The sequence below is a fragment of the Rosa rugosa genome, chromosome 3 (assembly GCF_958449725.1).
Source record: "Rosa rugosa chromosome 3, drRosRugo1.1, whole genome shotgun sequence".
Classification (NCBI taxonomy): Eukaryota; Viridiplantae; Streptophyta; class Magnoliopsida; order Rosales; family Rosaceae; genus Rosa; species Rosa rugosa.
The window spans coordinates 13,987,156-13,998,653 of record NC_084822.1 but is presented as its reverse complement, the minus strand read 5'-3'; the positions used below and the strand labels follow the sequence as shown (position 1 = coordinate 13,998,653).

The window sequence follows — 11,498 nt, the reverse complement described above, 5'->3', positions numbered from 1 at the left end:
CATTTTACAAGTTTTTGAACAAATTCGTTGTCAATGTTGTAATTTTAGTTCTAATAATGGTAATTACACCTCTTACGACATTTTTACAAGCTTTTGAACAAATTCGTTGTCAATGTTGTAATTTTTGTTTAACTATATGTAAATAGTGTAAATAAATATGGTAACTTTTGTTCTCAATGTTGTAATTTTGGTTCAAATATTTGTAAATTTTTGTTCAAATAGTTGTAAATGAGGGTATCTCATACCCACCAGTACACTAGCTTGTCTCGTCCTCTTTAATCAGTTGATCATGTGTTAGCGGATTGTCATGGTGCACGTGAGCTTTTGGGGTCTATTTCTTTACAACTTACAAGCCCTTTGACTCCTATATTTGTGTTCAAAGAATGAATGTTAGAATGTGCTTCACGGCTCTCTCTGTAACAATTTTGGGCCATCTGGAAGAATCTTAATGCATGTTTGCCAGAGAACAAACCAAAGTTGCCTTCAGATATTGCTATTACAACTTTTGGTTGGTTTGAAGAATATAAGCTGGTTCACGCCTCATAGGCACCTTTTGCTAGAGTGGTACAACACTAGTCTCTTCCTGAAGCTAGTTTTTTGAAGTGCAACATGGATGGGAGTTACAACTATGGCAATTATAGAAGTGGATGTCTTGAAAGTTTGGATCTCTTTCCCTCCAAAATGAAATGGATAATTCTAAAGTAATGGGCTGTTTGCCATGCAACCATTTTTCTTTTTAATATTTTTGAACATTAGATTAATAATATATCTAATGGTGATAAATATTTAAAATATGTTCAACCTGTTTAACTCTTAACAAATTATTAGTAATTAACTAATAAATCTTTGTGATTGTCCTCTTGAATCAGTTGATCATGTCTTAGTGGATTGTCATGTTGCACATGAGCTTTTGGGGTCTGTTTCTTTACAACTTACAAGCCCTTTAACTCCTATATTTGTGTTCAAAGAATTGATGTTAGAATGTGCTTCAAGGCTCTCTCTGTAGCAATTTGAAACTTTTATGATGTTTCTTTGGGCTCTCTGGAAGAATCTTAATGCAGGTTTGTCGGAGAACAAACCAAAGTTGCCTTCAGATATTGCTATTACAACTTTGGGTTGTTTTGAAGAATATAGGCTGGTCCACGCCTCATAGGTACCTTCTGCTAGAGTGGTACAACACTGATCTCTTCCTGAAGCTAGTTTTTTGAAGTGCAACGTGGATGGGAGTTATAACTATGGCAATTACAGAGGTTGATGTCTTGAAAGTTTGGATCTCATTCCCACCAAAGAGAAATGGAAAATTCTAAATAAGTACGGGGCTATATGCCATGCAACCGTTTTTTTTAAATAATTTTTGACCATTTGATTAATAATATATCTAGTAGTTATAATAATTAAAATGTGTGTAACAGGTTTAACCCTTAACAAATTATTAGTAATTAACTAACAAATCTCTATGATATATTGTCCTCTTGAATAAGTTGATCATGTGTTAGCGGATTGTCACGTTGCACGTGAGCTTTTGGAGTCTGTTTCTTTACAACTTACAAGCCCTTTAACTCTGTTATTTGTGTTCAAAGAATGGATGTTAGAATGTGCTTCAAGGCTTTCTGTATCAATTTGAAACTTTTATGATGTTTCTTTGGGCCCTCTAGAAGAATCTTAATGCAAGTTTGTCGGAGAACAAACCAAAGTTGCCTTCAGATATTACTATTACAACTTTAGGTTGGTTTGAAGAATATAAACTGGTCCACGCCTCACTGGTACCTTCTGCTAGAGTGGTGCTCTTCCTGAAGCTAGTTTTTTTGAAGTGCAATGTGGATGGGAGTTACAACTATGGTAATTACAGAGGTGGATGTCTTGAAAGTTTGGATCTCTTTCCCGCCAAAGTGAAATGTAAAATTCTAAAGTACTAGGCGGTTTGCCATGCAACCATTTTTTTAAATTTTTTTACCATTAGATTAATAATATATCTAATAATTAGGTAATTCTCTAGAATTTTCAATAGAACTTCAGTTACAATAAGACCCACAAGGCCAATTTAGATTTCAGAGTAAAATATTGGACCGTACTTCTCATAGAATTATTTCGGCCAAGTCTCTATACTGTCCTCTTCGGGTTAGCTATAATGGCGGTTTTAATATATTAGTATTGGTTTTTGAGAGGGAGAAAATTTTAGTCTTTTAGAAATAAATCTAATATCGAAAACGAGAGAGGGAGAGAGTGTAAATACAAGGATGTACAAGCTCCAGAAAGAATGACAGATTATAATCTCTACATAATCAAGAACAGAGAATATGCATAACACAACAACATTGGTCACGCAGTGAAAACCTCAATTGAGATCAAAAACACTGCGGGGCTCTAACTCTTGAGAACCCAATGATTCACTAATCAAAACAGATTACAAAGTTACAACTCAGGGATTGCACTGACCGTGGCAATCCTTCCTGAACTAACTAACTTACAATCTGGGATTGCACTGACTTCTGCAATCCTTACCGGACAGACTACACATTTAACTGTGGGATTGCAATGACTGCTGCAATCCTTACTGGACAGACTCACAAACTGTTTTCAACATGGAACAAAACAGAGCAACAAAGAGTCTGACTCTTTTACAATCAAAGGATTGAAACTCAACACCATTTGAATGCATCGAAGAACCACAGAACTCCTATATATATAGGAGGAACAATAACCAAGTTTCTTCAGCTCGGTTGGAGTAAGACCACGAGGTCCAGATGCACTTTCTCCCCACTTCCATCTTGGACAGCAAGGTCTTCATGATTGCAACGAGTGGGCAGCAAGGTTGTGCATATGAAGGAGATGAACGTGGACGACAGTAAAGAGGAAGAACACACCATGACCTGCAATATTCTTCAGCTTTGGTCTTCTTGACAGCAAGACGAGATGGGAACCAATTGCTTCCCACAACCGTGTTCATCATTGGACAGCAAGATGAACAGCAAGACTAGATCGAAATCTCTTCTTTAACAGCAAGGTTTCCATGATGGAAAGATGGAGCCCGTTGTTGTCCTCTTCCACCTTTTGTGTATGGACAGCCAGTTCTCCATGAAGGAGAAAACAAATGGAAAACCAGATGCAATTGATTTTCCTTGTTTTGCGACAGAAAGGTTGTTCATGTGGAGGAGATGGAGGTGCACGACATTCTTCAGCTTTTGGTCTTTTCAAGCATGCAACAAAAGCAAGTCTACAAATATAATTATATGCCAACAACTTTATGCTTTGTCTGCTATGTTCAACCCCATAAGATTAAACAAAGGGATTTTCTTTTTGGGCCACACGTGAAGGAGAAGAAGACCCAAGGCTTTGTTCTTTTGACAGCATTTTCTCCACAATACAATTAAACAATTTATTCATTCTTTAACACGTACGAAAGAGCAAAGCAACCACACCACACTTCCTTTGAAACAATTCCTTATACTTCACACTTCCTTATACTTCACACGGCTGGTATAGTGAGAAAATAGTGAGAGAGAATATTTTATACTAACAATATTTTATACTAACAGAGAAAATAGTGAGAGAAAATAGGTTTTGGAATGCCAACAATATTTTATACTAACAGAGAGAGAATAGTGAGAAAATAAAAAAATTTGACTTCAAGAGATAAAATGCTATTAAAGAAATCAAACAGGTGTGGATTGCAATTACGATTTCAGGGTTTTAGCAAACAGCGAAGCAGAGACGAAGAAGTAAAACCCAAAATGGGTACAACAAAAGAGCCGAACGGAGCTCAGAAAAGTCGCGCTGGCCCGTCCACTACTCTGGCTTACCTTGATCCTCAATACTGGTATACATGATTTTCTCTTTTCCCATATCCATAGTTCCATACCCATGTTTCTTCGATATCTCCAGTAATCCCTGCTCTTGTTGTTTCAGGGATGAGCGCTTCACTACTGAGGAGCATTACGAGTGGCTCAAGGACTATTCTCACTTTCGGCACCTCATTCAATCCTATCTCAATCCCAATTCTTCTGTAAGTATCAGTACTTTCTACTCTATCATCTATCTTCATTTCAATTGGTTAATGTAATTCTCACAGAGCAGCATGTAGTTACAGACTTACAGGGCAGTTTTTTTGTGTGGGTTTCTTCAATCATATACGTAAGATTGATGAACATAAATATTGGGGTGTATCACTGCTTGTATGTACATGCAATGTTTGTTTTCTAGCTTACTAACTGGAAATTAGATCTTAGTATCGGGTGTAATTATCGGTTAAATGATTGTTTAGTTAGTTAAACTGGGTTAAATTAAAGCCATCCATATGAATCATAATGACTACATGGTGTTGTGATCGTTCCGAGTTTCTATTATACAAATCTTGTATGGAAAATTTTCCGTCGTATCTGCTATTGCTGGTGTTTTGTTTGTTTTCATCGCGTTTACTGATAGTGCATTCTATTAAACTTGTCCAATGGTTGGAAAAGGCAGTGCTGATAAGATGGCTATTATAATGCAGATCTTGGAGCTGGGTTGTGGAAATTCACAGTTATGTGAGGAATTATATAATGATGGGTTTACTGAAATAACATGCATTGATCTATCTGCGGTTGCAGTGGAGAATATGCAGAAGAAGTTACTGTCTAAAGGTCTTCAAGGTATGTTCATGATATTCTGCTAAAGTATCCACACAGTTGGAGTGTTAGCTTATATCTACTTATAGATGGACATTATTTCCTCACTTATGTTATTTATGTTCTGATGCAATCTGGGGTTCAAAGTCCTTGATAACTTGAACTTTCTATGATGCAAAAATTAAAGAAAGAAGACCTTTGGTCTAAGTAGTTACTGATTTTCTTTTATTTTTGATCCATAACGATCAATTTGTGTAAACAAGCACCAAACTTGAAACTGCAAGTTGCAAAGTTTGCCAATTTTATTCAGGCATCTTATATATGATACATACCTAACTATACATATATATATAATATGTACAAATAATGCATCAGTACATCTATGTTTATGTAGGTTGTTGGGTAATGTGGTTCAATGATTCAAATCATACAAGTCTTAGATCCTCATATAAAAGAAATAGAATAGTAATTATAACAGTAGAGAAGAAAGATTAGCAGTCAAAGTAATTAGTAGTCATTTCTTAGAAAGTTTTCACAAGGAAAAGTGGAAACCAAAAAACTCATCTGTTTTTTTTTTTCTTTTTTGTTTTGAGGAAAATATTTGGAGATGAGTTCCTGAGTCCATGACTTGTTGAGACCTAGAGATACCAATCTTCTTCATGCGTTGGTTTCCTGTTTCTAAATGACTTTCTCTTTTAGCAAAATGCATGGACCTCTTTTAACTCCCATCATATTTCTGCTCATGCCCTTTGGTTTTTTTTTGTTTTTTTTTTTTGTTTATTATTTTTGTTTGATATACTTATTCTTCTGTTTGAACTCATTGTTGGAGTCAATTGGTTTCTATAGAAACAAAAACCTTATCATCTTTTACAATATTCTCTATTATCAGAAATAAAAGTTCTGGAAGCTGACATGCTAGACCTGCCTTTTAGCAACGAGTGTTTTGATGTTGTTATTGAGAAAGGAACCATGGTAAAATACTATTTCAGATAGCTTTCCTTGTTTTCCAGCTTCGAATTCTGGTTTTAACTATGATTATCATCAGCATTATTATGGTATCTTCATTATCTAAACCTTGCATGTAATGAGTAACAATAATCTGTTTTGTTAAAAAGGAGGTATTGTTCGTGGATAGTGGTGACCCATGGAATCCCCGGCCTGCAACGGTAACCAAGGTCATGAAGATGCTTGAGGGCATTCATAGGGTTTTGAAACCAGATGGGATATACATTTCAATTTCTTTTGGCCAGGTTATACTAATAAAAACTCACAATTTGTTCTCTGGACTACCAAAGCTATCTTTCTTACTTAGTATGTTGTCCTGCAGCCACATTTCAGGCGCCCTTTATTTGAGGCTCCACAGTTTACCTGGTCTGTAGAGTGGAGTACCTTTGGTGATGGATTTCACTATTTCTTCTATACATTGAAGAAGGTAACTGTTTATGTGCTTGACGAGGCTTAAATAGTTAATGTATACCTTGTGTAACTAATGGTAGATTAATGTTCCAGGGAAGAAGATCACCAGATAATAAACGATCGAGTGATGAGAAGTTAGAGAGGCCATCCATAAATCTTTATCAAGATGAATTAGAGGGCGAAGACTTCATTTTCCGAACCAATTTGGATGAGCTCAGCTCTTAGAAAACTGATATGTACCTTGTATTATTATTTTGCTGGGGTACTATTTATCTGAATGTAATTCGAAAGAGTGTCTATTCTAGACTAGTTCATTATTTACTGATCAATGTTCTTAGGAAATCAATTGGTCCAGTGATACTGAGACGTTGAGACAAATGGAAGGAGGGCCTAACCCTCCAGTGCATGTACTTACAAATTAACTCATGGCAAAAGTATGAAATCTTAGTTATTCAGCTCAAAAGGAGTAAAGAAGAAAAAAAAGGCTCGCTAGAAGAAGGGTTCGAACCTTCGACCTTGTGGTTAACAGCCACACGCTCTAACCAACTGAGCTACTCCAGCTCTTGCTTTTAATTTAAAAACAAAACCTCTAGTTTACAATTGAAACCTAGTAATCGCTCTACTAGGGCTGAGAAATTCAACGCCTTTGGGCAAGGGATTCCAGCATTTAGATGCAAAAATGACGAGGAGAATTAGAAATTTAGAAGTACATTAACTCATTCTTATGGATCATTTTATACAAATTCTTACATATCATGTTTATTACCCTTACAATATTAGTTTAATCAATACCTTATCTCAACCTTCTGACCAAAAAAAGTATCATCTCAACCTTGTTGGTCTCTTAACTTATGACTTTAAAGCTTAAGAACAGCCATAATGCTCTTAGTTGGCTTAGTCTTAGATGTTATTATTTTCTATGATATTCTCTTGCCAGTTACACCTTCAATTTACTTAACTCTGCTATTATCTTTCTTTTGAGATATATTATAAGGAATTTGGACCAAGTACAAAAGCCTTCCTTAACGACCCAAACTATATTCTCTTGCACTTAGTCAAAAAGCAATTTGATCATCCCAAAAAACAAAAACAAAAAAAGGCGGTTGAGCGAGAAGAGAGAAAATGAGGAAGTGCCGAGGTCTAGCTTCTCTAAGAAGGAAGAGAACTCTTATAAGTATGGTCAACAATTGCCGATAGGGGTGGGTTCGGTTCCGATCGGTTCGGTTTTAGGCCGAAATCGAAAACCGAACCGAATTGTCGGTTCGGTTCGGTTCGGTTTGTGTATTTTTCGGTTCGGTTTGGTTCGGTTTGTGTATTTTTTGGTTCGGTTCGGTTTTTTTTTCGGTTTTTTTTTTCTTTCAATAAAACAGTTTTTTTTTTCAATAAAACAATTTTTTTTTTGTTTTATTGCCAAAATCTTGCTTCGTAGTTCATAATCAAATTTCAAAGCTTCATTATATGAAATGGTTGGCTTAATGGCTTTGGTTCTTGTTTCGAATTCGATCAACTAGGTCAAACTTAGTTACTCTTATAAACCTATATTTATATATCATACACTCCAAAGAGAAACCTCTATAAATGCAAAGAAAATAAATAAACCGACCGTTGGATGCAATTATTACAATAAATTATGCGTGTGGTTAAAAATTTAGCAAATTTCACAATAGTTTCGAACTCAATCGGATTGGTCAACTGTAGTCACTTGTATGTTTTCTTTGTTGACCAATAAAGTGACGACCGCGAAACGTGCTTATTTTTTTACATCATGTTTGTAAATATTTCATTGATGGATGTGCGTTGACATAAGATAAAATTGAAATTTTAATTACCAATACATTGGCCTATACCAATTTGTCTCCTAAAGTAGTATGACTTATATATTGTATTTAAATTATTGAGGTTCATTCTAAAGCAATCATGAAGAGAAAAATGAATTTGGAGAAACCAACCACTCGATGGAGAGATTGTAATGTTTTATGGTGGTTGTAAAAAATCCGACCAATTTGGTTCTCGTTTCGAATTCGATCAACTAGGTCAAACTTAGTTACTCTTATAAACCTATATTTATATATCATACACTCCAAAGAGAAACCTCTATAAATTCAAGGAAAATAAAAAAACCGACCGTACCGTTGGATGCGATTATTACAATAAATTATGCGTGTGGTTAAAAATTTAGCAAATTTCACAATAGTTTCGAACCCGATCGGATTGGTCAACCGTAGTCACTTATATGTTTTCTTGGTTGACCAATGAAGTGACGACCGCGAAACGTGCTTATTTTTTTACATCATGTTTGTAAATATTTCATTGATGGATGTGCGTTGACATAAGATAAAAATTTCAATTTTAATTACCAATACATTGGCCTATACCAATTTGTCTCCTAAAATAGTATGACTTATATATTGTATTTAAATTATTGAGGTTCATTCTAAAGCAACCATGAAGAGAAAAATGAATTTGGAGAAACCAACCACTCGATGGAGAGATTGTAATGTTTTATGGTGGTTGTAAAAAATATGGCCAATTTGGTTCTCGTTTCGAATTCGATCAACTAGGTCAAACTTAGTTACTCTTATAAACCTATATTTATATATCATACACTCCAAAGAGAAACCTCTATAAATTCAAAGAAAATAAAAAAATTGACCGTTGGATGCGATGATTACAATAAATTATGCGTGTGGTAAAAAATTTAGCAAATTTCACAATAGTTTCGAACCCGATCGGATTGGTAAACCGTGGTCATAAAATTTCACAATATTTCAGTTCGGTTCGGTTCGGTTTAGGTTCGGTTCGGTTTTCACCTAGCCGAAACCGAAAACCGAACCGAACATAATCGGTTCGGCTCGGTTTTTTTGTTTCGGTTCGGTTTTTTTCGGCTACGGTTCGGTTTTCGGTGCGGTTTTTTTCGGTTTTCGGTTTCGTTTGGCCACCCCTAATTGCCGAGTAATTTTTTTAATTTTTTTTTATTGCATCAACTAGTTTTTAATGAGTCAAACTCCCAACTTCTCACTTATAGGGTGTGTTTGTTTGCCCGGTTAAGTAGCTTGATAGGATTAAAAATTATCTGTCTAGCTGTTTTGAGCTATTTGGTAATCTGGATATCTATAGATTGGAAATTTCAATTCCTATCAGAGTTGGATATCAAATCTTGTTGAATAGGTGGGATAAGAAGCAGATATCATTTTGACAGATAGATCGACTCAATCGCTAAACATATTCGCGCTAACAACAACCACCAGCTTCATCTCCATTGCATCTTCGGCGGTCATTCCCTTTTGATTCTGGCCATATCCGGCAAAACCCAGACATCTCCGGCGATCTATTCCTTCCCAAAACATCATCACGTCCTCATGGCCTGGTCAACCTCACAATGATAGGTCAATGGCGAATTCGAACTCTTGGGCTAAAATCCGGCAATTTCTGAGAAATTTTCGACCATCTCCGACCTCTATTTACATCTGTGCTCTTCGTCTCCGGCCTTCGCCGATGGGAAGCTTAACTCATGCTCCAAATCTCCAATAACAAGTAGATGCATCTCCTTTCATGCAATATCAAACCCAAAACTCAGTCAATGGAATATCAAACCGTGAATTTTCTTTCCCTTTGGTCTGAGGCTTTGAGCCCCCTGAACGTTCTTTTCAATTTTTTGGTTTTCATTTTTTTGTTTTTTGGTTTTTCTGAAAAGGAGAGAGTTCCAATCCAATGCAAAATCTGATGTAACAAACAAAGTATAAGGTTAAGGATTCCTTATCAAATCCAATCAAATCCAATCATGTATTCTAATCCATTCCTATCCTGGTTGCCAAACGCGGCAATAAAGAGAAGACTAATGTCACTAGACCAAATGATATAGGGCAATTGCCAAGTATTGGGTTAGATATTCAAACTACTTTTGAGATGGGATGGAAAGCCATTGCCAAAATAAATGTGGGAGAAACCCAAAATTTCAGAATTTGAAATTCAATTTATTTGGCAATTGCCAAGTATTGGGTTAAATATTCAAACTACTTTTGAGATGGGATGGAAAGCCATTCCCAAAATAAATGTGGAGAAACCCAAAATTTCATAATAGAAATTCAATTTACTTGGAAATTTAAGGGTAAAATTGAAAATTGCAAGTACTGTGGAAAGGGTGCGAATTTAACTTCTCACAAAATTACTCTCTTGTGCAGTAAAAAAAAAAAATGTTGTAAGTGGTTTAAAAAGAGAGCTTCTATTCATACCTCCAAAATTAGTATTTGGACCTCTCACTTTTTCCAAGTAATTAATAGTTGATTTTGTCAACTCATGTCAAATTACCAATAAAGACACAAATAAGGGAAAAAAAAATCTCTTCTTATCTCTACGAACAGTAATAGTCTTCAACTTGGGAAAAATTTTCTCCTCCAATGTAAACCCTAAAATTGGCGATTTAACGTTGAAGTCAAAATTTTCTGAATTTGACTTTATCTTCGTAAAGTGATAGACTTCCTTGCTCACATAGTTGACAATTTACAAGATCTATCACTGCGCTATAAAAAAATAAAAAAATAAAAGGAGAGAAAATGGAAAATACAAAGACACCTCAGTTGATGAAGCCCTACTCATTCTGAATGCAATCAAACATGTGAATGAGCAGCGACAAAAAGTAGTACTCCAGAACGTTTATATGACAAACGCAACAATGGGTAGTTGTCCACAAGATCTTCCCGCACATCATCAGTGCAGAGCAATTTTATGTGGAACTATTCTATAGACATGATGAAAAATTCGACCCTCTGATATAAATCTATGGAGAATGCACTAGACTCATGCTTGATTATTGTAATTTTCTCCACTATCCCATACATATCTGAAACAAAAAGACCATGCATATTCATTTCAAGCTGCTATGGAAACAAGTAGGAGAGAATCAGTTTAGGGACAATGACACCTAAATGCAATGAAAATAATACTTGGAAAACATATTTGTATGAGATGATGAACAAACATGGTATTGTTGCCTACGCTAACCAAGAATTGACAATTCATTGAAAAAGTGTTAGCACCTCTGTTACTCGTATATGGAGGATGAACTTCCAAAAAAAAAAAAATCGCTGCAATTTCAAATCTTCAAAAACTGAAGGAGATCCAACTATTGATTTTTGAAAGTATGAATAGAATCTAAAAAAAAAAAGGGGTACTTATTGATTTTATTGGACGATGGGCATTATAGGAAAATTAGAGAGGTGTAGACAGCAAATTGGTTATTTGTAAAAGTAAGTTGGAGATCTATTAAGTAGGGAGGTCCAAATGCCAAATTTGGAGGTATGATTAAAAGCTCCCCAAAATCTTGTGAAGATTTCTAGTTTTTCTACCATAACGAAATGATTAGGATTCCATATAGATAAAGGCAATAGGTTTTGGCGAGTCACCCTTCTACCACACATTTGATTGATTTAAGTTACTATAGCTTTTTATCTGCTTTTCTTCCAAAGTCTGTTTCTTCTC

The 11,498-nt window shown here is 35.4% G+C and overlaps 1 protein-coding gene and 1 non-coding gene across 2 annotated transcripts; one reads left to right on the top strand and one right to left on the bottom strand.

The window, feature by feature from the left end:
* The first annotated feature begins 3,591 nt into the window (after positions 1 to 3,591).
* LOC133739214 (uncharacterized) lies at positions 3,592 to 6,374 on the top strand. Its single transcript, XM_062166952.1, has 7 exons — positions 3,592 to 3,817; positions 3,907 to 4,003; positions 4,490 to 4,628; positions 5,494 to 5,576; positions 5,720 to 5,854; positions 5,932 to 6,036; positions 6,114 to 6,374. The coding sequence occupies exons 1-7, from the start codon at positions 3,639 to 3,641 to the stop codon at positions 6,243 to 6,245; spliced, it is 870 nt and encodes a 289-aa protein (XP_062022936.1). The 5' UTR covers positions 3,592 to 3,638; the 3' UTR covers positions 6,246 to 6,374.
* Positions 6,375 to 6,507: 133 nt separating this feature from the next.
* Positions 6,508 to 6,581, bottom strand: TRNAN-GUU (transfer RNA asparagine (anticodon GUU)). Its single transcript has one exon. It is a non-coding gene; the product is annotated as a tRNA-Asn (tRNA).
* Positions 6,582 to 11,498: the final 4,917 nt, after the last annotated feature.

Coding starts and splice junctions, on each gene's coding strand:
- LOC133739214 (XM_062166952.1), top strand. CDS start 3,639: ATGCTATTAAAGAAATCAAACAGGTGTGGATTGCAATTACGATTTCAG. Junction 5,577..5,719: donor TTATTGAGAAAGGAACCATG/GTAAAATACTAT, acceptor TTTGTTAAAAAG/GAGGTATTGTTCGTGGATAG. Junction 6,037..6,113: donor TCTTCTATACATTGAAGAAG/GTAACTGTTTAT, acceptor TTAATGTTCCAG/GGAAGAAGATCACCAGATAA.